The sequence below is a fragment of the Pipistrellus kuhlii genome, unplaced genomic scaffold (genome assembly GCF_014108245.1).
Source record: "Pipistrellus kuhlii isolate mPipKuh1 unplaced genomic scaffold, mPipKuh1.p scaffold_m20_p_10, whole genome shotgun sequence".
In the NCBI taxonomy this organism is placed as follows: Eukaryota; Metazoa; Chordata; class Mammalia; order Chiroptera; family Vespertilionidae; genus Pipistrellus; species Pipistrellus kuhlii.
The window spans coordinates 48,054,558-48,081,237 of record NW_023425405.1 but is presented as its reverse complement, the minus strand read 5'-3'; the positions used below and the strand labels follow the sequence as shown (position 1 = coordinate 48,081,237).

At 42.0% G+C, this 26,680-nt stretch overlaps 1 protein-coding gene across 7 annotated transcripts in view; it reads right to left on the bottom strand.

Annotated features, from left to right (window-relative positions):
- The window catches only part of MAGI2 (membrane associated guanylate kinase, WW and PDZ domain containing 2), a 1,016,953-nt gene that overhangs the window by 105,247 nt on the left and 885,026 nt on the right, over positions 1 to 26,680 (bottom strand). For all 7 annotated transcript variants that reach the window (XM_045578504.1, XM_045578505.1, XM_036429599.2 and 4 more), the window contains 3 exons: positions 22,181 to 22,272; positions 13,381 to 13,573; positions 6,919 to 7,167 (listed from right to left, as the gene is read on the bottom strand). In XM_045578504.1, coding sequence (XP_045434460.1) covers positions 6,919 to 7,167; positions 13,381 to 13,573; positions 22,181 to 22,272 — 534 coding nt within the window. The remainder of the gene's footprint in view (positions 1 to 6,918; positions 7,168 to 13,380; positions 13,574 to 22,180; positions 22,273 to 26,680) is intronic.

Here is a 26,680-nt window from a genome sequence, read left to right as displayed (position 1 = left end):
CGATAAGTCTGTATTCTGGAACACTGCTCTAGTTTCACCTTATCATAGTGCGATTTCCCAAGCTGGCAGGGACCAGCTCGCACAATTCCTCCCCTTTGGTCAGTGCTTTTCAACTGGTGTGTTGCGAACCTTTTTCAAACATGCAATCCCTTACCAGTTAGTCAGGGGCACTGACCTCTTTTTCCTTAGATTGTCTAACAAAAATAGGACAACAGCCAAGACAACGTGAGTGCTTAGTCTTAAACCAGAAATATACAGAACATATAATAGAGTTGTATCCTATTCGTCACATTATATAATAAGATTGTGTCTAATTGGTTAATTCTTGATACCAGAAATCTAAGAGATCTCTGAGCTAAGTATGAGAGAGGTTTACTGTTTGGGCAGCAGCCTTTTCCTCATAGGAGTGGTGTGAGAATTCAACACAAGGTAAGATTCTTAGCATAGTGCCTGGGAGAAAGCTGGATAACATTTATGATTAGGTCAGAGGAGGCATTCCAGGTGGCAGAAGACAAAGCATGGACATGGGGACAGAAAGCAAAAGTTGTCCCCTCGGGGTAAGTAAGGAACCCAGCTGTGGTTGAAGGGAACTGTGGGGAGCGGTTGGTATAGAATGGGTGTGTCTACATTACTCCGGCTGTTGGATGTAAGAGAGGCCTGTTTGAATTTTACCCTGTGGATATTTTTATCAGGGTGCTATGATCAAGGACTCGTTATGGGAAGATTGAATGGTACTTAGGAAGGGCTGCCTCCCTTGATGCATGCTGGATCATTAGCACTCCACTCCCACCCCAGCCCCTGGCTACTTCCTGAAGCAGAAAGCAAGTCACTCTAATGCTTGTGAAAAGATTGATTTGATTTAAAACATATGTAGGTCAGTACAGACTAGGAACACAATCTTATCTCCTTTGTATATGCTGATTTTCCAAAAGATTATGAAGACATTTGCTTACTTTACGGCTTTATGAGTTCTATTTAGGAGCTAGATATTTGGGCCAAAGCTGGCATTTTATGTAGTGCTGGTGCGCCTCCCCTCCTCCCATTTCTTCTGTTATAAAAACATCACATAATGGTGTGGTGAGACCATCATGCCTCCTGAATGAGCTACTACTCTCAGCATAAAGTTCCGAGCAAAAGCACCATGTCCTTGAAAGAATCCAAAGGAGAGATTCACTTAAGGAATAAGGGGATATTATGTGTCACAAGGCTGGTTCAGAATTCTGAAAGGAAACTTGCTTTTGAAAACCCACGAGAAAGAGAGAAATCAGTGAGACTCACTTCGTAATTCTCATGTTCAGCTGCATGGGCGTAACTTAAGTGATTTTCTGGCAATGACTTCTGGAGTTTACAATGACTTAAGAAAAGGTCAAGGTCCCAGCATCAGCCCCAATTGCACCAATTACCTGTGTTTTTAAGGGGAACAATGAATAAACCTCTATAGGGAGGCTTGAAGAAAATCCACTGCGCCAGCCCAAACCAGTAAAATATAAGTTGAGGTGCTTATTGGTTGCCCATATGGAGGCTTTACTTTAGGGCAAAACTTGGTAACTATGGGCCATTATAAGAAGTGTGCCACCAAATGTTACAAGGTGTGGAGACAGGGTCTGCGTCCTGGGGAGGGTTGGGTGAGGTGTGGGGGTAGAAGGCCTGGGGAAGTTGCCTTTCTGCCTCCTGCAGCCTCATTTGTTTTACTTCTCTGTTATAAAAATGCTATGATTTTACGAGTGTGCCAGGCAGTGACAAAAGGAAGAAAACACTGCCTCGAATTGCTTTAAGAGGGGAGCTGGTTTAGTGCTGTTAAGTGCTTGTTTCAGATCATTTCTTGACAGAGTTAGAGATGAACACAGAAATTGGAAGTGTTAGGAGCCATCTTTAAAACAAGACGAAGAATGAAAGCTTAAAATAATAGTGTAAGACAATAAAAAATATAGACCCAAGCCTCAGACTGACCCAAAGCTTTGTAAGCACAGACAAAACTAAACCAATAGCTTATTTTTCATGCTGAATCCTGGCGTGAGCTATTTCAGAGCTGGAAGAGGCCATTCAGACTATTTCCCCTTATATTTTAAGCAAGGAAAAGGCATAGGAAGACCAAGTGACTTGCTTAGGAATACCACAGTGAGTGGGCTTGTTATCCAATACACTGCTATTTAGTGTAAAGCTCCTGTATTAGGTCAAGACAATAGAAACATTGACTTTGGTTTTAATTTGTATCTCCCCTAAGTTTGACTTTTCATTGGCTGAATGGTTGGTAATAGAAGTTTTGGTGAAAAAAAAATGTTTATCTGCTTCACTCCTTGTTCAGTTTTATCTCATCCTTTCTTAAAAGGCCATAAAAGACTTGCTAGCTACAATTTTGAATTTCTAGAATAACTTTGAACCTCCAGAGCCTATGGACATCACCAAGGACTTTGAGGGCATTTCACCGAAGAGGATGAACTCTCTGCTAGAATACTGGTGTGCAGTGGGCCCTACAAAAAAGTCAGCAACAATCAAGTCTGTGCTCCAATCTTTGCCAAAGACAGCACCCACATGGAAACAAAGATCTGCAGTGCCAGCACGGAGCTGGAAGATGGTCAGAAGCCAGCAGGGTGCTGGCCAGTGATGTGTTTACAAATAAAGACACAGAAACGGAGTCAATGCTGCCAGGACAACAGGAATGAAAGAAGGAAGGGTTGACATGATTTCTCCCTTATTGTTGATGGCTGAGATTACGGCCTGAATCGGTTCTACCTCACAGCGCCTGTTGTGGGCATGCATTTCTATGGGTATAAATTTCCTCACAGGTGCCAGCCTCCACCATGTGGGCCCAAGCTGCCCATGTACGTCTACCCCATACATTTCGACATAACCTTCCTAAGAAATTACAGAAAAGCAGGTGACTAAGTGCTACTTTTATGCCATCATTTGTGCCAAAGCACTTCTTGGGAACATCTGGTGGGGGTTGGGGGAGATCAGGAAATACCAATAAGGATTAGGTTACAATTATGCAATAAAACCTACATGTCAGGACTCAGCCTTGAGCTGGGGATACCCAAAGACCAACCTGTCACCCCCACTGCCATCGCCACAGGGACAGTTTCATAGAGCAGGCATCCCACCCACTGGGATTCAGAAGACTACCCCAGCCTTGTACCCTGTGTACACAGACCTTTGTGAGAGTGACAATGCTTCCCACATATACCAAAATGTCTAGGTTTTGAGAAGCATCTAACATGGCTTCCAATATTCTGTTTACCAATAATATGGCAATGAACATCTTTGCTTTTTAAGAATTAAAAAGTGCAGTTCCCTGCTACAGTTTACTCTTATCCCAGGCTCCATTCTGAAAACCACTTTGTTTTCCCATGGGTCCAATTTCAAGGTCTGAAAAAATAGGTAATATTTTGGAAAATGGGACAAAAAACGCTCAGGAAGCTTGCTTATTCTCACTTTAAATCAAGAAGGCCATTCCTGCACCCGGCATAGGGATCTTCTTGCTCCAGACAATAATTGGCCTCCTGGGTCACTGGCTTTGGAGGGTAGTGTGCTGCTTAATTACATTCATTGATATAAAGAAAATTTCCTCTTTATTTTCTGGAAAAAGAATTTTTTTTGGGGGGGAAGGGGGGAAGGGTGAGGCTTTGGTAAAGAGCCCTATGCCATGGCAGGCAATAGTAAACCCCAAATCTCACCTCCCAAGTTCTCAGTTTGTTAAACATCTGGCATCGCCAGCAGCGTTGGCCCCTGAGCTGAGGAAGTATGGACGGTGATTCTCTGTGCGCAGGCTGGGAGGTTTCCATTGGGCTCTTCATCTCACCTCTCCAAGGAACATGCTTGTGGGCACAGCTTTGAGCTTGAATTTTGATGTTTCCCATGACCTTTGTAGCTGATTACCTAGTGAATTCTGGGGAGGCTTCCAGCCTGAAGCCTCAGCCAGGGTACCTTCAGCAGGACTGGTGAGGCTGCCACTGCTCTGTCCCCACTGCTGACCCGGGCAGCAGGGGGTTGAGGGTTGGGGAAGACCGTGCTCCCAGAAGCCAGCATCTGGGGAGGGGAGCTGGCTCTCAGGGATGCTCATCTGCTGCCCAGGTTTTGCTGCTCTGGGCTCTCCCTGAGCTGTGCTATCTAAGAGGTGTGAGCGGCAGGGATGGTGATCAGGAGAGCACAATGACATATTTGGTGCCTCGAGTATTCTAGGCACTTCCGTGTACCCTCACGGCAATGCCATGGCACAGCTATTAAAATGACTCTCTGTTGACAACTGAGGAAACTGAGGCCCAAAGAGGTCATGTATCTTCTTTAAGGTCACACAGCTGATGGATGATGAGCCAGGTTTCACATCCAGGCAGCAGGGTTGTAGCTCCTGGCTGTTCACCACACCCTTCCCTTGCCTAAAAGTGATGGCAGGCTTGTTGAAGGCATGACAGCATTCTGCCTGCCAACGGAAAGGCTTCAGCAGCCGTGAGAAAAACCACACTTGTGTTCAGGATCTTTGGGCTCAGGGAAGACACCAAGAGGAAAATGACACAAACCCTGAGAATGACCATGACTCCTGAGAACCTGAGAGCATCACGCTCTCCTGCTCTCCCAGAGCCCCTGAGAGGTGACCATGGAGAGGGGGCCCTTTTCCATTCAGGAGGCACTTAGCACTTCTTTCCAAAATTACAAGTTCAAAATTATTGCACAAGTATGAAACAGCATCAGGTCCAAGAACCTTATAGGTGCATGTGGCCAATTATGTTCTGTAAATGCCGCCTGCCATCCGTGTAATCACTGCTCTTCCCACAGCACACGGGGCAGCCTGCCTTTCAAACGCCTTCCATTGAAAAGAAATAAATATGAGGAAAAGGAAGCCAGGAGGCATCATGAATGTATTTCCACTCTCCAGGGTGATGTAAAATAATGCCATTTTGAAAATGGCTAGAATTACTCTTTGGAGGTATAATGTCACTTTGGTCGGAAGGAAAAATTCACATGTTGATTGTAAGCATTTGTACCTGTTGTTTTCCAAATCTACCCATGTATGAATTTTATTTGCAATAGAAGAAGCATTTGTGGTTTCTATATGAAATAAGTGCATGCGTGTATATATACACACACACACACTCCCCTATACATTCAGCTACAATCCTCTCACACTTCAAATAAAGCTGAGACCCTAAGACTGCTTAACACTTTCATTGTGGCAGTACACTTATTTTAATTCCACCTCTTTATATATCCTTCTCCAATAAGTTATGTGAATGACTGGAATGGTCACAAAAGTTCTCTGTAAACACTTCCTCCAAGTATAAATTACTGGAAGACTGTTTATATAACTTATGAAAATCTTTAGTCTTGTGTCCTTTTAATCTTGGCGAATCCACTCTACTGACAGAATTCTGCTTTTGCTCTACGCATTAAGGTTGAATTTATTTCTTCAGCTTATCACGAAGAAAAAGAGAAATGAAACTGCACTTTCACACGGATGTCATTTAGCTTCTGCACATCCTCACCGAGACTTAATGCTTCTCTAGTTTTCACTCTTGAGTTTGTCAAAGCTAAAGCTAATCAGGATAATTCTCTCCATTTAGTTCTGGTGGTGTTTTGATAACATGAACTTTGTCATAAAAAGTTCTTATTCCTTCTAACGTTTTTATTTCTTGAGTATTGTTTAACGCACGCAACTCTCTTCCCAACCATGTGCTGGAAACAAGCACAATTTATAAGAATTTTAGGCACCACGTGACTCAATTATTTTTTCTCTTAATGCTTTCTATTCTGGTGTTTGTACCCACAACATTATGGGCCAAATGACGACAGCGTTATAAATGAACAAGTGTTCCCATCACCTCTCTGTCCTGGCTGCTGAGAAACTTCTGAGTAGGACTGCTGAAAGGAAAACCTTCAAGAACGCCTTTGTATCTACAGAGATGATTGACTGGAAGAAAAATATGACCTGTGATTGTCACCTGTTGGACTCCTCAGATTTGAAGGAGTCCCAGGAGGTGAAGCCCTCTATTTCTCCCGCCCATGTTGCTAATACCCAAGGGGAAGGGCCACCATCCCTGAACCCACAGAGCTGTTTTAATGGCTCCTAACGGCTTTGTATTTCCACTCTTTTTAAAAAATATGCCTTTATTTATGTAAGAGAAAGAGGAGGGAAGAGAGAGAAACACTGATGAGAAAGAACCATCAATCAGCTGCCTCATCACACCCCGTATTGGGGATCAAGCCTGCAACCCAGGCATGTGCCCTGACCTGGAATCCAACTGCAACCTCGCGGTGCATGGGATGATACCCAACCAACTGAGCCACACCTGCCAGGGCATGTGCTTCCACTGTTGCTCGCTTCCCACAATTTCATTTCTCACAAGCAAGCGGGGCTCATCTTTTAAAAATATAAATCAGGTTTCTGTCCATTGATTAAAACCTTCCAGTGGCCCCAACAATTTAGACCACAATCCAGACTTCTGCCCATGGGCGTATGAAGCCCTGTGCCCTGGCTCCTGCCCAGCACACTGGTGTCCTGCTCTCTCCCTGTCCCCTCGGCCACAGCCACCGGGCTTCTGTGTGTGTGTCTTTGATGCTGAGCTCCTTCCCACCTCAGGCCTTGCTCAGACTGCTCTCTCCAATCCTCTGCCAACCTGGTTTCACCCAATGGCCCAGGTGCACCCCTCCCCTCACACCTGCACTCCCACTTCACTCTGTTTCATTTTCTTTCCAGTTCAAAATGAGGGAGGAACCTTTATGGGCGTGCTGGATTGTGGTCTTACATTCGACCTGAGCCAAAGGTCAGCAGCATTTGGCTCATCAGTGTTCAGGATGCTTCTCTGTGCCCACCCACAGCCTGTGCCTTTCCTCCCCCAGTCCTCCCATCTGCTTGTCAGCATCCCCACCACCGGAACAAAATAAAACAAATCTCCCCATTCAAAGGCAGGCGGAGCAGCCACTTACTGATCGTGGATCCGGACTCGGGCCTGTTCAGGGAGCTGATGATGACGAAGCCGAAGCCCTCGTTCTCCTTCCGGTGGATGACCACGTCGCTGGTCTGCAGGCTGTGGGAAGCGAAGCCCTCAGGGGGAGAGGCGCTGCCGCTGGGGGCCGCGTGGTTGCTGTTGGAGTAGGTGGCGTAGTCACTGCGGGGGGAGCTGTGGTGGGTTGACACGGAGCCTGGACTCCTCCCGTTCTCTGGGCAGGGCTCCCCTGCAACAACGCAGGGTAGTAGCACTTGGTTATCTGACAAGGTCTGGGTGAGTACCTCCTGGGTACTGGGCACTGTTCTAGGTACCGGCATTGGGAGAAGACTGGTTGAGGGGCTTCTGTCTCTCCCCCCCCCCGCCCCCCACCTCCCCCAGAGGTGCAGAGCCCAAACCCCTCAACTTCCTAACTGTTTGCATTTCCCCTTGTTAAGACGGCAGTCCCCCCAGGACAATGTCAAGTTATAGGAAGCGAGCTCCTTAGTTGCATAATAATACTTGATCATAGAAGATCATAACACAAGTGGGCAGAATCTTAAATGGTACTGGGAACACAAATTGCTGAAAGAGTTTGCGAGAAATATCTTCAGAGTCCACACATGGCAAAAAAAAAATCCCCCCCTCTCCCCCCAGTAGATCTAGGGAAGACTGGGCCCAGGAATCTGGATGCAGGTTCAAGGTCACACTTTGAGAGCTGCTGCTGTAGGAATCTTGGAAGTGGGGCTAACAGCCCAGGGGATGTCTTTGTGTAAAATGACCTATCAACATTTTATTAAGGAGCCATGGTTTTATTTAATTTTGTGATGTTCTGTTAGCCTGGGTGTGCTCACTTCTTGCAGGTAGGAATCATCCTTCTTAAAGTAGTTTGCTTACTCCAGGATCTGACAATGTTATCAGGCTAAGGAGCAATGACTTTTGAGTCATTAAGGGAAGTGTTGAAGGCGTGGCTCATTTACATTCTGTGTTATTAAAAAACGCACTCTATTATCAATCAGATAAACCAGATCACTACTTCCACGAGAAAGCAAGCATATTCTCAGAGCAAAGTGATAGAAAGTTGGCAGCCAAGAGAAGCTAGTTTTTAAACTGAAAGTTGATATGTCATCTAGAAAGAATGTTGTCATTTTAATTTAATATCTAGGTAATGGTATCTTGATTAAAAGAGCTGAAGTGGGAACCTAGAATACTGTAATTAGAAAGAAATCTGTTTCATCTCCATCTTACAATATAATTAGTGTACTAAAAAGACATTATGGAACAGCAGGATATGGGAAAGAATCACAATTAATGATTTTTTTTTGGGGTGGGGGTTGCTAGATTTGGTCTCCTATTTAGAAGTCTGGAAAGTGTCTTGTATAGCTAGTTAAAAATAATTAGCAAAGGCTTAAATGAAAGCTCTTAACTTTATAAGCTGCAATTCCATTCTGAAATGGAAAAATCAGGGAGGAAGAACAGACTATAAGAAAGGTTCTGTTACACAGATACCTTAAGGAAAAGAAGCTGCATTCATTCATATACCCAGATTAGAAATGGGCTTATGAAAAAGCATTTACTTCTTGTTTGTAATTACTGAATAAAATCGAGGCTGCTGTTTGTTATCATTTGATAAATTTGATTTTAGGGTAAGATTTAATTAATCAGGCTTTAATAGAAGGAAACAAATGGATGCTTTTCATCTGTAAGAAATGCACCGAAGTCATAAAAGAACAAAATGCCAAGGTTAAAAGCCTTTCCCTCTTTTCTATCAAATTAAAACTGCCTGTAAAATGTACCCTCTCTGCTACAAAACATCACCCAAAGACACGCAGTTATTGTCTTGGTGAAGCACATGTCCTTTATCAGTCCTTCTGCGCGTTGGAAATAAAGTGATTAGAGATAGTCAGGAAGAAGAAAAACAAACAATTATTACGTTGCAACATTAAATTGAAAATTCCCCTGAGTTACTGGAGCAAATAAGTAACTAAATGTCATAGGCAGTGACAAGAGAGATCTCATTTTCTGGCTGTCATATTTTAGGGGGTTGAGCGCTTGGTTGTCAGTAAAACAGCAACAAAGAAAAATTATCTATCTTGGCAATAAATGGCTGCGAGTGGCTATGCCTCAGGTTCTAGGGGAGAGAGGAAATCATGGGCTAAGCCAACATGAGTGGTGGGCAGCCCCTGGGTAATTACATTGACAGGACACTTTTCTATTGCTGTGGGCCTTCCCTGTCAACGTCTACAACCACGTTCTTTATCTTTAACAACATGAACACATTTAAAGCCAGGGAGTGAAGACTTCCAATGAATGATTTTGACCAATGGAGTTGACTTAACATCCTTTTCTCTTCTCAGCTGGCTCTGTGTCCACATGAGACTCTTCTCTCCATCAACCCTTCCTGGTGTCGGGCATGGACATCATTGTTTTAGAATAATGCAGTAAAATGTCACCAGAGTGGCTAAATGCCATGTGCATGTTTTTAATTCACTAACTTCCTGACTCATCTTCTTTTTGTCTCACACACAAATGAATGTACAGAATTCAGCCTCTTAGTATCTACATAAGTCAGATAACCAATTTTTAGGTGAAACTTCTGTTTTGTCCTGACCAGTTATACTAGAGATCATCATCGGCTGACCGGGAGAGGGCCTCTGTTGGGAAAGGCCATCCAGGTGAGATGTTTTGACTAAAACAGTCAACTCCTGGCCAGCAGACCCATTTATTCCAGGCCCATAGTTGTTAGAATTGATTGTCAATGTTGTAAAACTGGCAGATTTTACAGAAATCTAGATTTCCAGTTTCTCTTGAAATACTTGGTAGTGATTCCTGGAGCTGGGGTATATAGTTTGCAAGACATCACAGTCCCAACTCTTCCCCAATGTCTCTTGCAAATTCCTGAACCATAGAGGGAGGGGTATGCAGGGCCAGAGGGACTCCTTCAATGGGAGGCTTTGTTCCTCTTCTAGATCACACGCTGGGTGCCAGGACTCTAGGACCCTGACACCAAAAAGACCTTGCCTGCTTCCGGGGTATACTGAACCTTTTTTAAGGATTGTCCCCCAGCGGATGACAGCACTGTAGATGCATGTGTCTTGTGTTGGAGCATGGCCCAGGCAGTGGGGTTTGTATGTGGACAGAGCGCGGACATGGGGGCTGGAGTGTCCTCATGCATGTGGACCTTCAGGGGCCTGATGGAGGAGGGCAGCCACAGGCTGTGGCTATGCTGTAAGGAGCCGGCCTACCTGCAAGCATTTGTGTTGGTGCACTCCTGGTTTACACTCACCAAGGCAGACAACCTATTTAAACGGGTGACAGGCTGATAGACAAAGAATAAGAAAATGTATTTTGAACTGACAGAAAGTGTAGTAACTATGACCAGGGAATCCAGCGGCTCCCTAAATACTGGCTAAACTTCCCACCCCGCTGTCAGGAAAGCCTTCCCTTTCTCGGCATTAGGACAGGAACTAGACGGTCCCATAGATGTTGGAGAAAAGATACTGGTAGCTTTAAGGCGGACTCTAATATGTTTTGATTAAGTCATAAAACGTTCACGTCAGTTCTAGATTTACACTTTAGGAAATTCCTCAGAAACACCCTTCTCTCAGACAAATAGTGTGGATTCAAAATAACGTGTCATTAGGATAAACATCTCAAACTGAGATACTGAATATATAAATATTTATACTTTCAGTGGAATAATTAAAGGCATTCTTCCACTATCCTTGGGAAAAAAAACAACTAAATATCAGGTCTGATGGCATAAGTAAGATGCCATCTTAAAACCCGTTTAAGGCGCAAGATCTGTGCTAAAATTATCCGGTAAAGAAAACTGGATACATTGCTGTATATTTCCTTCCTTTACTCCACATTTTCTCATTTTTGAGGCTCTCATTTGCCATTGCCCAATTGAAAATATTGCCTTTATATTTGAACTCTTTTCTGTATCTTAATTGTATGCCTTTTTATATTTCGATATTTGGAGCAGGTTTTTGTGTTACTTTAATTTTTGCCCAGTGTAACTCACCATCTGTATCTTTTATAATGGATGTGTTTTGTCTTGAGCATCCACTAGGAAGCCAGTGCCCAATGTCTTCTGAGGTGGGCAAGACAGGTGTGCAAGCCGCAGCAAGCACATGGCTGAAGGGCATGATCTGTGTGACCTCCCTTCTCCCCAGATTCTCTGTAATGTTGCTCCTTTGTGCAAAAAGGTGGCAGCACTGCCCCTCTTCTTGCTCATCTTCTGTCTCTTCACAGCTGATTTCTTACTTCCCCTCAGCTCTCAATCATCTCATCATATGCCAGCCTTGTACCTGACACTGCCTTTGCTTAGGAAAACGAAATAATAATGATAACAACAACCCTTAAAAAGGCATCTCCACTGTCACTTGTAGTTGCCCCTTCTCACTGTTAAAGAAATGCCACTATGAGGAAATGCAGTCTGCCTAAGGTGTGTGTGTGTGTGTTTTTTTTTTTTTTTTTTTTTTTTTTTTAAATCTAGGCATTTACTTTACTATCAAAGAATCCTTTGCTGAACTTAATCATTTTCAGTACTGATGAAGCTTTCAAGGAAGAGTCAGCTGAGTTAACTTGGAAATTCTCCTGGTGAGAATGAGCAGTCTGCAGCAGAACTTCAAAAATTAAATGCACTTGAAATGCACTTCAAAGCCTACATGAATAAAATTGGTAAGAACTGCAGCAAAGAGCATCGTTAATGGAAGTCACGTGATCCACAAATTGCAAGAATACGTTTTTGCAGTATTTGGCATATACTCCAATAGCTGGGGTTGATTAGAGCAAAAATTTAACTTGCAATAATCAGCTGGTGGCAAGAAGAGTGTAAAATTATGTGGGTGCACTGGTTTTGCACTTTGCAATGTATTTCCTTGTAAACCAGGTATCTTTTTAATTTATCTTTGGGCTACAGAACATATAGCACAGCAAACATTTTATTGAAAATCACACTGTGGGTAGAGAGAGACAGTTAAGTATTAATCAAGAAAACACTGCCTTCCTTCTGGCATCTTGCCCAAGAATGAGGATCATTCTAAGTGTTTTACTTCTTTGGGTCAAGTGGTATGGCAGGAATTTCTGCAGACGAATGACACTTCCTAGCAAAATCTCTGTATGAGATATAGAGCAGTCTCTACTGGTGAGGGCTGACAGTTCTGGCTTGCCCTTTTAAACGATGGCCCTTCCTCAAAGTCTAGTTTCTAGAAGACGTGAATAGAAAAGGATTTTTTTGTTTGACTGATAAACTTCAGCCTCCTGAATCACGCACAGCCTGTGATTAGCCAGTGGCCATTCTTAAATTCAAATGTGTTATAATAATAACAACACCTATGAAAGACTCCTTCTCCTTATGTTTGGAAGTGACATTTGCTCAAGGTTGCGGGTGGAGATGGTGATAGAGCGAAGAGGGGACTGGAAGTGGTATAAAAATTAAGTCCTGGCCAGGAGGTGAGCCTGCATCATCGCTGTCTCTGCGGGCTACTGGACAGGCGACTGTGCCTCTGGTCTCCATCTTCTCATCTGTAACATGAGGGAGCTGCTGTGCCTAAGGGCCCCCCTAATTCAAGCATTCATCATTCTGTACAAGGAACAGTCAGGGGCTGAGCAGAAAGCCAGCAGGTCACGGTGGCAGGGGTGACAAGATAGTATTGGCGCTGCTGCTCCGGTGATCCCCTGGGCCAAGTGCAGGTGGTGTGGGACTACATTCCCAATGCTATTGCATGTTCGGGTTACAAGAAATAGCGTGATATTTGTAACAGGCATATTCCTTAAAATATAAATATCTTTTGTGGAGCTGAGATGGTGAAGAGAGAAACTGAATCACATTATGACTCTGAGGACTGACTTTTGAAAATATCTTGGGTGGATTCTTTTCTGAAGTTGGGAAAATGGATGCAAAGGGAATAATTCCTTCTAATTTATCTGTTTCATAAGTTTGGAGTTATATGAATTGTGTTTCCTCAAAGTGACATGCAGCTATATTTCTGTAAATCAGGGTAATGATTTTATTGTTACTTTTTATCAGGCTCTACAATGGAAGCTAATTTTCCATCCTTGTTGCCTTATTATGCTATGAAAATGCTGTGGTTCTTGGTTTGTAAACACAATGAGGAACATGTTCAAAAGCCATATTTTTCACTCCTTTAATGTTTTTATAACTAGCTTTACCGAAGAGCAAAGAACATACACATCTTAAATGGGCTCCAGGCTTTGCTGGGAAATTTTAATGACTGCATTGAAAATGTAGGCCTCAAAGTCTGCTTGGAATGGTATCCGCGGGGTGAAAATCTGCACTTTTAAAATCAGTCACATTTAGAATATCTAGGTTGTTTTTTCCCCTCATATAATATAGAAACGAATTAAAAATTTTGTTTCAAGCATTGTTAGCCCGTCTCACAGAGACATCTCACCACCTCGCCTCCAACTCTTGCTGCTGCCTTGAGTTACATACCTCCACATAGCACCTTTCTTCTCACAGTGAGGTTGACCTGCCCGTTCCGGGCTGCGTGGTGCATAAGGTCGATGACATAGCGGTGGGTCTTGCCAGCCACTGGAATCCCATCGACATAGACGAGCTCATCTCCAGGGTGTAGGCGGCCATCTCTGTCGGCTGAGCCCATGGCAATGACGGCTCCAATCAAAATCTAGAGAAGCAGTGAGAATAGGGCATGCATGTTTCACATTTTTTATATTCATAGAAGTATGTAAAAACTTGGTGGAAGATTTTATTTCCACAGTTTATCCCTTGCTCAAACCTGAGCAGGTACTTGAAAAATGAGAGGCTTAAGGGGCGCCCTTCCAAATCTTCCAGGTTGCTACCTCCTTCTAGAGAAATATAAGTTTTGACTCGCTGCTGCCATTGGCCATAAAGTTTGGGGAACATTTGCTGCCTGGCTCATAAATTATCACCCGTAAGAAAATTCTAACCCCAAGTAATCTGGTGCTATTGGCCACTATGGCTAGGTTTTGAATTGAGACAAGTTGGGGATTGACTCCTGGCTCCAATTCTTATTTGTATGGCCTTAGGCAAGGCTTCTTCACCCTGTGAGCTTCAGTTTCTTCACCTGCAAAATGGTGGGAGTTGAATGAAATAATGCCTGGGAAGCATTTAACGTTGCTCATGGCACCTGGTGAGAGCTCCACAAATGCCAGGGGAAACTACCCTGTTTCCCCGAAAATAAGACAGTGTCTTATATTAATTTTTTTCTCCCAGAGTTGCGCTACGTCTTATTTTCAGGGGATGTCTTATCTTTCCATGCGCTAGGTCTTATTTTTGGAGGATGTCTTATTTTCGGGGAAACATGGGATAGCTGCTGTACATGATAAAGCCCAGCCGGCATGGCTCAGTGGTGGAGTGTCAACCTATGAACCAGGAGGTCCTGATTCTATTCCTGGTTAGGGCACATGCATAGGTTGCAGGCTCGATCCTCAGTAGAGGGCATACAGGAGGCAGCAGATCAATGATTCTCATCATTGATGTTTCTATCTCCCTCTCCCTTTCTCTCTGAAATAAAAAAATATATTTATATGAAAAAAACTCTGATAAAGGTTCAAAGTATGTTTTGTTTGTTTGGTTGACATTGAAAAGGGGAAGGTAAGTAAAATGAAGCAAAACTCATAGCTGGTTTTTCCTGGCTAGTTGACTTACTTAAAATAAATCTCACCCTTGCTGGCTTGGCTCAGTGGATAGACCATTGGCCTGCAAACTGAAAGGTCCCAGGTTCCATTCCGGTCAAGGGCACATGCCCAGGTTGTGAACTTGATCCCCAGGGGGGACTTGCAGGAGACAGCCAATCCATGATTCTCTCTCATCATGGGTGTTTCTATCTCTCTCCCTCTTTCTTTTTCTCTGAAATCAATAAAAATATTGTATATTTATAAAATGTGTGTGTGTGTTTTTTTTTTAATTTCAGTAAAATCTTCTTAAGATTTCACTTCCTTCCTTTAATGCTTCTTTCAAGCACCGTCCTTGGCACAAAGGGCATTCTAGTCCTGCCTGCTCCCTAAAAAAGCTCTGCTGCTGAGGTGGCTACCATGCCAGGAAACAAGGAAGTACATCTGGGAAATGTGCATTTCCCTGAACCAGAGATGGTGAAGAAAGGCATAAAATGAGGTTTCCCAAATTCCATTAGAAACACTCAACTTAGTGCCCATTAGCAAGGCTTTTGTCTTTCGCAGAAGAAAGATAATAGTACTTAGAATTTTAATTTTGCTGTTTAACCTATAAACAATTTTTCTAACTCATGAACAAAGGACATCCTTCTTTTGCCAAGTGGCCTAGCCACACAGCATCTAAATGCAGTAGTTACCCTAAGCCTGATAATGTTACAGGGCCTATGTTCTAGGTTTCATTTTAAATCTTTATTAAATGGTCCCTTGCTCACAGATTGATTTCTTTCAGGTGCCAGAATTTCTTTTCAAATCTGTGGATTCCAGCTCATGGGCAGAGTTGCTGCATTGTGACCTGCAGGCTTCATAGCCTCAGACCGGCAGCGCATCCATTCTTTCTACTTGGTCCCACTGCTCAGGGCGGCCTGTCAACATGGCAACCAGACCGTAATGCCCAGGACTTCTCAGGTATATGCAAAATTATAGTCTGGAGAATTTTCTTTTTCCTTTGGTCCACAGAGGAATGAAAATTCCCCATCACTGCCGCTCCTTTTCATGTATTCCTGGAGGGTGAAGTGAGGCGTAGATGTACTTCTGTGTTGAATAGTGGTGCTCCGATGAGCTGTTCATTATGGATCTCACAGGAAAGGCCTCCCATGCCTACCTTAGATTGGCTGTGCAGGGTGGTTTTGTGTCCACTTGCTAGAGTCCAGTGGCGGGCATGTTTCTGACATTCTCCCCTTTCCCTTATTGTCAAGCCAATCTGAATTTATGAGTTTCTTTTTGGAGGTGTTCCAATCTATTCTTCAAAAGTCTCAATCCACTGAGCAGCTTTTCAAAGATTTGCTAAGTGCTTTGTGCAAAACCAATTAAAATGAATGTTTATTTCTCCCCTGCCCCGTAAAAAGCTGCACTTACCAGGGTTACCCAAAGAAAATGCTTCACCTCCAGATTTCCTGTATGCTACAGTGGGAGGGTTTATAGGTAGAAAATACATGGCCTGTGAACTTCCTGGCTGGGTAATTATCAACGTAAGCTGTAGTTTTGATTCTTACTGATCAAAGCAAACCAGGAAACAGGTTACAACGGAGGGAGCCACAGCTGCAAATGGGCCCTCTTAAAGGTTGTAAAAATAAATTTCACATAGGAAAACTCCTATTCCTTTGTTGCTAAAGGAAAACAGCAAAGATACACAGATACACTTGAAGTTATTTTCTGTGCTATTAGTTTCACATCATCTTTTACTAGAAAAATCCCAGGCAAGCTGCTTTTCTGCTGTACTGCTTTGGTATGAGGCACTCTCCTCTCTAATTAATTCATTAATCCAGCAAATCTTCATGGAGCCCAAGGACACTTTTAGGTGCCAGAAATCTAGCAGAGAACAATACACAAAAGTCCTGCCCTACAGAGCCTCCATAAATATAAATGTGTGTCTTTGTTATATTTAGCAGGCATGTGTTATGAAAAAATACAGCAAGGCTGGGTGGTGGAAGAGTGTCGGCCACATGGCTGAGGTGGTGCTAGAGTTGATTAGAGCAGGCCTCAGTGAGAAGTGGACATTTGAGCAAAGACTGAAATTCACCAGTCACATTTCAAAAAATGTGAAACTTGAATCTTCTACCTTTAGTTTGTTGGATCAAATATGTCATATTTACTTATAAATAAACTATGTTCAATTAATACTTCAATTGAATATCTACATAAACTGTATGTATTCAATATAATACTTCAATATATAATATTGTATAATTATTCTATGCATATATATATCCTATATAATAAAAGCCCAGAGACCAAATGACAGGACATCTGAAATGACTGGAATGACCGTGGCCCCACCCCTGATTGGGTCCCATCTGGGTGGGCTGGCTGGACCCCACCAGTGCATGTATTCGTGCACCGAGCCTCTAGTTATATATAATTAACAAGCTCCCAGGGGATGCTGGGTGCTTCTGGTCTGTTATCACACTTTGAGTAGCAGCATTTTGATTATTCCCACTTGGTCCAATGGCCAGAAGCTCTGTGGTCTCAAGGTCATGTTCCAAGTCCGCTGAAGGACTCTCCCTCTGGTGCCTCGCCTCAACTCCCTGCCCAGACACACTGGTCACTTTCCAGGTCTGCTGAGGGATGCCCCCTTGAGTGCATGGCCTGGACCCATCAGGCTACATTTTCCTTCTGGGCTTGCTGACTGAGCCTTCCCAGCCAACACTGGCCTCGTTCCTTCTGGCCTCACTGGATTCTTCAGTCTCTGCAGACCCTTAGTCCCACTCATCAGCTTTCTCAGTGTTCCTGGAGGAGTTCCTTACCCTGTCTCTATTGCTTCAGGTCTGAAGGAAGAGCTTTATGGCAAAACAGATCAAGAAAGATCTTCTTCCCCCTCTTCTCCCTACCCACCGGCCCCTACCATTACACACACATATTGAAAGAACAACTCACCCAATGGCCTTATCTTTCCAATTGCCTTCTCTAAAAAAATAAAAGAATTATAAACAACTCGTCAACTCCAATTTGCTTCATAGGTTGTAAGGAGACAGAACAAAGCAGAATGTTTGATATAGCAATTCACATTCAAGTGTCTGATATCCCCATAAATCAGGGGCAAAAAAGGAACACGAAAAAGAAAACAAAGACAAACAAATGATAAAGAAACAAAATGAAAGCCACGTTGGCAGGCCTGTTAAGTCTTTCCTGCACTACTTCATGCTAGTCCAATCTCAGCAAATCTGATCTCCTCCCCACCCAAGTGTGCTCCGACTCCTGTACCAAGGAGTATGCCTGTCACTACCTCGCTCTTTCTTCCACAGGTCTTCTCCTCACAGGCTTTTCTCCGCTGCAGTGTTCCCCAAGTCTCTCCATCTTGATGTCTTTCCATCTCTTTTCACAGTTGGAAACCTCCATTTTGTTCCTTTCTGGCTCTTTTTCATTTCTTTCTATTTCTATTGTTATTTAACTGTGAAAAGTATTTCCTGTAGCAGGAAAAATGCCCCTATGCTTTGTCTGAGCTGGAGTCCTGCTGTTCATTATTTGCCATAAGCTGTGTTGTCGTATTTAATGTGCACCCTGAGATGTCAATACCATTTCGTATATATGGAGGCCGAAACCCATTTGAGGTAATTTATGAGACCTCCTGTGGTGGGGGACCAAGTCACCTCCTGTGCCTCTCCCTTTGTAGCCTGCCAGCAATTAAATGAGGCCAGCACATTTTGTGTGCATATTATCTTTGGACTTACAATGGAGGAAGGCAGGAAGGAAGGGCTCGTGAGAGACCTTTACTGGAGGCTTGCTCTTCCTTATATGGCCTTTCTGAGGTGCAATACTCTGGTCTTCAAGACATTATTTTTGGGCTTTGCCGCTTGAGGGAGATTTAGGCTTCTACTTTATGGCTGGACTGTCAGAATTGTAACTTGCAGCCTGAGTGTGTCTTAAATCATTTGAATGAAAGAATAAGCTAGAATAAACCTAAATAAAAACAATGAGGATAACAAGCAAATCCATGTAAGCTGAGGAGGCTTATCATAAATACTAGACGCCTGCCCACTAAAGGTAGAAAGGTGACTTGAGGCTAGGTGGTGACCATGGCTGCATCCGCACTCCTGAGCTTCATTTTGAGCAATGCTCCATTTGGGTATCAATTCTATGGAGTCTGTGCTGGGCAACTCTTCCTTTCTGAATTAGCTGAGACTGTGCCTGTCCTGTGACTGCCATGTAAGCCCCACTACTTGTAGGGAGAGGGAGGCCAGTGAAGACAGTATTTCTTGAATATGGTGCTAATTCATTCCCAAAGCAGACCATGAGGTTATGGGGAGGCACAGCAACATAAGAATTGTGTATTTAAAACACTGCATTGAAGTAAGCAACATAGAGAGAATGGAAACTTTCTTGTTTTTCCCCTTACATTTATTTGACAACTTAATCCTTCATTTGTATTTATATGGAAGAGAAGGAACCCAATAATATTTTCAGTGCTAGGGCCAATTAAAACCATAATCTGGCCCTAACTGGTTTGGCTCAGTGGACAGAGCATCAGCCTGTGGACTCAAGGGTCCCAGGTTCGATTCCGGTCAAGGGCATGTACCTTGGTTGCAGGCACATACCCAGTAGGGAGTGTGCAGGAGGCAGCTGATTGATGCTTCCCTCTCAACAATGTTTCTGACTCTCTATCCCTCTCCCTTCCTCTGTAAAATACAAACAAACAAAAAACAATAAAATATATTAAAACAAAACAAAACAATCATAATCTGGCCCTGGTTAAAGAGTCCTTTGGTGCAAAGTATATTCACCTTTCAAAAAAAATTTTTTTTAATCTAATCTTCTGGGAAGGGAGTTCAGAGGTAATAAACAAAATGAGGAACACAGGCATTGGAGTTTTGGGAACTGTGGCCATGCTTAGTCTAAAACGGTCCACTGCTTAATTCTAGCCAGTTATCATGAAGAAAGGCAAGCTCAATGTTGCCAGATGTATTTTTCAAGAGAAGCTGGAAATTTGAATTTTTTAAATGTGAGATTAGTTGATGCATAGCAATTTTAAAGCACTGGCAGAGCTAAATAAAGCATTCTGTAAGGTCACCAGGACATATCCCTACTTCCAAGGATTAGGTCATTTTAATTCTACATAGCCTGCTGGATTAGAAGCCTCAAAATATGAATACTCCAGATCATACTTATTCTGACAAGCTCAGGTGACAGTTTTGGTTTGGTTAAAAGGACTCTCTTAAATTCCACCTAATAATTATTGTGCCAGGCTTTGTGCTAGGCTTGGGAGACACTTAGTGCCGCCAAAACACAATCCTGCCTACAAGGAGCTCACAGATTGATAAGGGGGAAAAGTGTGTCAGTCAGTGTGTCCTAGAACAGGCAGAGACCTCATCTTTCTGGTGGTGACCCCTTAAGTTAAGTTTGAGGCATTATGTTGTTTTAAGTACAATGGGTTCTATGAGGATTTAACCTTAAATGCTTGACAAAAGTCTCAACTATCACAAAATATCCCACAAAATGCTATAAAAATCACCTTAGTTCTAGTTTGAACATAGTTTCGTTCATTTGGTATTTTCATGTTCAGCATTTGGCTGTGTAATAAAGAATTTGGCTTCAGTCCAAAGAGAGGTCTGGCCTTTCCTGAAAGGTACCTCTATAACCTTGGACCAAGGGTGTCTTAGTTTCCATGGTGAGCCCCCTGAGAGTTTAGGCTAGTGAGGAGGCTCATGGTGGGCACCTGATATAGGTCATGCGAAGGAGATGACTCAGGGTGGAGCCAGCCATACCAACAGTCTTGGGAGCTGACGATGCCAGAACAACCAGCCATGTAATTAGCGGGTTGGGTCTTTGAGCCAAGTGATAGCATTCTAGAAGGTTGAGCTCAACCATCTGGGCTATGATTCCATCAATCATGCTTACATAATAAAACCCCAAACCCTGGACTCAAAAACTTGGGTGAGCATCCCAGGTTGGCCATCCTGCGTGGATCAATGCTGGGATGGTAACACGTCCCTGAGGAAGATGGAAGCTTTATATTCAGAACCCTCCAGACTTGGTCCCATGTTCTTCTTGTTTTGGATGATTCTAATTTGTTCTCATTCACTATAATAAAACTGTAATCCTAAGTATAGCACTTTCCTGAGTCCTGTGAGTTGTTCTAGTAAATTATTGAATCTGGAGAAGGCTGTGGGGACCCCCAAATTTGCAGCTGGTATCTGAACTGAAGGCATTATTGTAGAGATTCTTCCTTCAACTTTGTAGTTTAGAGAATTGAGATCTTACTCTGGAGTTTGGCTAACTGGGTAATGTCACCTTTTTCATTCATGGGGCACTAAAGGGTGATAGAAAAAAGAAAAGATGAAGTCCTGCTTTAAAGGAATTTAAAATCTCACTAATTAAACTAAATGGAAAGCCTATGAACATGTTAGAGAGCGATCAGAAACTAAGTCAGAAAAGTATCCTGGAGAGGCCAAGAGTCTAAATATTTAGTATATGAAGGAACTAGATACTATTTAAAATTCTATATATAGACTAAGATGAGTTCTAGGACAGCATGGTGCTTACCAGAAGGGTAGAGAGTGAAGGACACTAGACTTTGTGTAGTGAGCACACAGTGCTGTACAGATGGTGTGTTATTAAATTGTATACCTGAAACTTACATGCTGTTATTAACTAATATTATCCCAATCTACACTAATAAAAGAGTAGGATACAAACTGACCATGACCACCAGCCAATCAGGAGTATGCAAATTAACCCAATAAAGATGGTGGGCTAATTTGCATGTGCAAGTGACGAGCAGCCGGTGGTGTTCTGCACCACCCCAGCTGCTCAGGGCCTCTGGGCAGCATGGTAAGGCAGAAAGACAGCTCCAGGCCATAGTGAAAAGGCGACTCTGCCGAAAGCGAAGGTGGTACCGGCAGGCAGGGGAAGGAGAAGGCCCATTTTTGCATGAATCTTCATGCATAAGTAAGTTTAATATAAAAGATGAGTTATAGGGAAGACTAATTTCTCCAGAAACTTCCCAAATTCCCAATATAGTGCAACTGTAGTTGACTTTGTGAACATCTTTTCATGGTAATCTCTTAGTTCAAACTGAGTTGAAATTTTGCAGCATTGAGCTTGCTTTTGCTTCTGTTTAACCCAGTGTCTTCTCTCCCTTGGGATTTTGATTAAAAACACACATAATTCTGTTGTTCCAGGTCATCTCTTCACATGTATCTTCTGTCATATTGCATGTGTGTTTACTTGTGAGCTGCTGCCCAGAGAGACCAGTGGTTGGTCCAAAACAATTAAATAATTAAAATATTCAAGAAAAACTTAAACGATTCTAAGAAAGAGTAATGTCCCTTTCTTCATATAATGTGCATTGATGGTATGTAGGCCCAGAAAAACTGACATATTTTAAGAACTTAAATACCAAAAAAAGCCCCCCAAACCTAATTTTTTTATGTGCGTCCTAAAACATTTCCTTTCAGATGGCATTCACAGTGATAGTTCCTCTCATGTGCTTTCTCTCTCTCTTTCTCTCTCTCTCTCTCTCTCTCTCTCTCTCTCTCTCTCTCTCTCTCTCTCTCTCTCTCTCTCTCTCTCACACACACACACACACACACACACAAGATAGCCTGAAGTGTGAAAATAAAGAAGATAAAGAAGATTCAACTTACAGGCTGACCAGGCTCATCTCCTCCGAGAATTCTGAAGCCAAATCCAGACTCCATCCTGCGAAGGTGAACATCCAGCTCTTTATAATCTGGACCTAGCATAAAGGAGATCCCGTGAGTACTGAATCCTGCCTCCTTCCCACACCTTGATGGACTGAACACACCAATGATATAGTAATTTTGTGGATGTAATTAGTGAGAGTGCTGCTAGAGTTAATGGAGAGCATAGAGAATAAAAAAGTATTGTACCAAAAAGTAGGTATTCCAAAATTAGTCAGTCTGAATTATCAGTGACCAGCCAAGGCAGAAAGAGCACACAACTTTGAAAAAAATGATGCCTCTATAATTTATTTTTCTGACAGAATTCAGATGATTCTTAAGATTGACTGCCACTTTGAGCATGTTTACTCTGACTAGAATGATTATTTTAGAAGTAGGAGAGAACAAATGGCAATATCTTGGAAATACCTAATAAAGTTTACCTAGTAATTTACAAATGTTTATAACTTGATGCATTCAGTTTAATGTGTGTGGTGGGAGGGGAGCAGAGGATGGGTTTTAAAATAAGGCCTAGCAAAAGTAATTTCTTTTAAAATTGTAGCAATTAGATAATACAGAATTTAAACTTTTCTGTATTGAGGTTTGACTAAATTTTTTATTTTCTGATAGACTCCTTTAGGTTTTTTAAAATTCACCTACTTCTAAGTGGACTCAACCTCCAAATATTTTGAAATGTGGAAGCCATGAGTAGATTCACCATTGACTTCACTAGTGTTTTCAAAGTAAACTACAAGAGGATACTTTTTTGTAGTTAGCTGAAAGAATAGAAATGTACTGAAAAATAAGCTGGGAAACTCTCTCGAATGTCATTTTTTTCAACCCTAGAATAAATAAACTAAAACTACAAGAAATCTTTTGACTATTTAAATGTAATTTATGCTTTTCCCCATCCCCTGGACCTTTGAACCTTCCTCAGGGAAAAAGTCTCTTGACTGAGTTGTACATACATGCTTTCATGGTCACTGCTCAGATGTCAATGGACGAGTAGCAACTTTGGGGAATACTTCAAGCCATCCTTTGCTTAAGAAGTATTTAGTGATCTCTGGGCCTTAATAGTTTAAAGGAGGTATTAGAACTGATAGAAGCAAATATTAAGTTAAATTCTCCTTGCTTAAACAGGATGGTTTTGAAAATTGGGATGAGATTTCAGAGAGTCCTTATGGGATAGGAAGCTATGTCTAGACCACTCAGTAGTCATAGTTGAGAAACAGACTCAACGACTAAGAAAAAACTCAAAGAAGACTAAGCGTGAGTCATCCCTTATGAATTGTATAACCATTCATATTTTAAAGATGAGATAACTTAAGAGAATTCAAGTCCTGTTAAGTAGTTAATGAGAGCTGAGTGATAAAAGGTTAAAACAAAACAAAACACAAAAACCCTTTGCCCTACACTCTACAATTCAGAATTGACTTTTGAACTCAGTTTATCCTGGGATCTATAATACCACATAGGAAGTCACACATTGCAGTGTGTGCTAAGATTTTGGGACTCTGCAGGCAGGTGGAGCAGCCCTGCACAATCACAGCAGGTATCCGTACTTCTCCCAAGGGAGGAAGAAAGGCCAGAGGAGATAAGAAGATGACAGATTTTACAAATCACTGTTCAAACCTCTAAAAGTTGGTTGTGATATGATTGCTCCCAGCAATCTCCTTTTTCAGTTATTTTTAGCTTAGAGGACTCTAGACCATGTATACATAAAAAATTCAAAGAGAGCATGACATATTTTTTGGCACTTAAAATAGTAGAGCTAGAATGTATTTAACCAGAACATTCAATCTATTCTCATGAATATTCTCATTTTTGCATCTCTGGTGAGTATGGTAAGTGGGAAATTGTTCTTCTAATAGCTTCAGCACCAAACCACAGAGCATGAGGAACGGTAAGAGTATAAGAGGAATTTATTGTGTGATTCATTTTATTTACTAAATTAAACTTTCCCCATGCAAACTCTGAAATTATGGCAATCCCGGCAATGCAAGGGAGTTGTCTTGTGTCAGAGAATGCTGTGATGCTTGGGGCAACTGGGAATGTTTTCCTAAATGACTTTTTTTTTTTTTTTTTTTAGTAGAAAAATGTACATATTAGGTAGTTGATTTTATTTAACTCTGAAGAACAGATGTGAGTGGGGCATCCATCCATCCATCTCCTCCTCCTATTTTTGGTGCACATTTTGGTGACATTAGCATCTTCTGATTGCTGCTCTGATCACTTTGATTTCAAACATAGGGTGATATGCATCAACCATGTCATCTCCACCCTCTAGTTTTCCAAGCAGAATCGGGCCAGCTCATGGTTCATGAGCAAGCAGAGAGAGGACAAAAGGCCCATTAGAAAAGCATGCCAGCAGATGTGCTTTGTTTTCTGTTTCTTTGTTAATTTTGAACACAGACTCAGAGCCTGCAGGGCATGGAAACTTTAGAGAAATAGTCAACTGGAAAAAAAAAGTTTAAATGATAGAGTGTGCCTTAAAGCAGTAGTATTTTTCTTTTCTTAGGGAAAATAAGAACTTTCAGAAAGATAATTTTTCTTTGGTTTATCCCTCTACCCCCAATTTGAATCTGGCTTTAGAAAATAACTACAATTACATGCACAAAGCTGGGAGACATTGCTCTTTTTCTTTTTTTTTTCTTTTTCCTTCTTGCTTTGTTAGTTCTCTTGAAAGTTTATGATGTTTTTGATATTTCCCTTTAGCTACTCTTCTGGCCTGATGTCATGTTTAAAATGATTTTTATCATGCTTCACCTCTCTTAATATAAGAACTTAATGCAAAGAAATCTAAGGGCCAACTCTTCACTCCATTGGGACAGAATTTAACAACCACCACACCTCCCCTTGGTTGAATTGAAAACCATGGGCCTACAAGGTTGTTAGATAAAGGGTTCTGGTGGGTACCAAGTGGGACCTCAGTCACTTTGGATGTCACTCAACCATGCTCCTATCAGCATCATTTTTTCCTCTTCTACTTTCTTATTTATTCTCTTTCCATGCCCTCCCCCCCCCCCCCCCTCTCTCACCTTTTTCCTCAGCTCTTTTTACAGAACTGTCAGGGATACCCTCAAGATGAGGCAGAGGTTGTGAAGAAATGGACTAAAGAGAGACAGAATACTCTTTGGACATTCGTGTTCAATGGCCACGCATGGCCAGTGTTGTTCTGCCTGAGAAGTCAGGGTCAGGGTCAGGGTCCTCAGGCATTATAAAATAAAGCAGCTTAAGATATTCATCTAAGACACATGACCACCATGGAAAACTATAGGAATGGGATTTACAAGTCCTGATTTATCCTGGGCTCCCACTGATATTGAAAAAGCAAACACGTTTAAAAGTAGCAAATGGTGACCACATCCAGGTATCAGGACAATTTCCTCATAGTAAAGAAAAGTCAAATTTCAAAGCTGATTCTTATTTCTCACTAAGACTCCAGAAAAGTATCAATGTTACATATACCTTGGTCTAGATTTTGAAAGATATGGCTTTTGCACAATTTTAGGGAAAAGGATGGGTGACTAAACACAACCGATTAATTTTATGAATGATTCAAGCTTCAAAATGCAAAGAACAGCATTTTTTATGGATTAATTTGGCACATGGGATGCTGCTGTAAACATGTCAATTAAATTTTGGTACTTGAATCCCCTTTCGTGTTTTAATTAAAGCATAAGTACCACAAGCTTATTATCAGTTTGGCACAGAGACTGAATTCATTCAATTTTTCCTCCTGGAAAGAGCATTAATTTTTTGGCATTTCTTTGTAAAGAGGTCTAGGGAAGAAAGTACGAGGATAGAATCAGGAATCATAGGTGGTTATTATGTTGTCTCTGGCTGCTGGGTTTCCAATGCCCTCCAAATGCAGAACAAGTTAAATAGAAATTAAATAGTTTCTATTGCTCAAGTATAACATTGCCAGATAAGTAGCTAACACATTTTTTCTTAAAAGAATCCCTTCCCTTTACTTTTTCCCTTTATACCTTTAGTAATGTGAATGTGGTGAGATATTTTTCTGCTGTAGTAGAAGCCATTTCCTACTCTATTTAGCTCTCTCCCTCATCCTTCACATAAACTCAAATTTCCCCATCCTAAACACCCACTACTTACATACCCATTTCTCTCTGGGAAGAATAGTCCTTAATGGGTTGTTCACTCCCTCATCTTCACTCTCTCATCTCTGACTTACTCCTGCCAGTCTGGTTTCTGCTTTTTTGGCATTACTGAACTGCTCTCTTTAAGGCCATTGATGACATTCTAATGAGCAAATTGAATGGCCATTTTCTCTTTCCTCATTCTCTGTGCTTCACTTGATATATCCTTTATGACCCCTGATTTCTTTTTAAAAATTTTATGAGTTTATTCGAGTCAGACTGGTGACATGCCAAGAAGCAAGATCTCATATGCTTCCATCTCAATTTTTTAAAAAAATTTCTAAACAAGGAAAGGTTTCCTTCT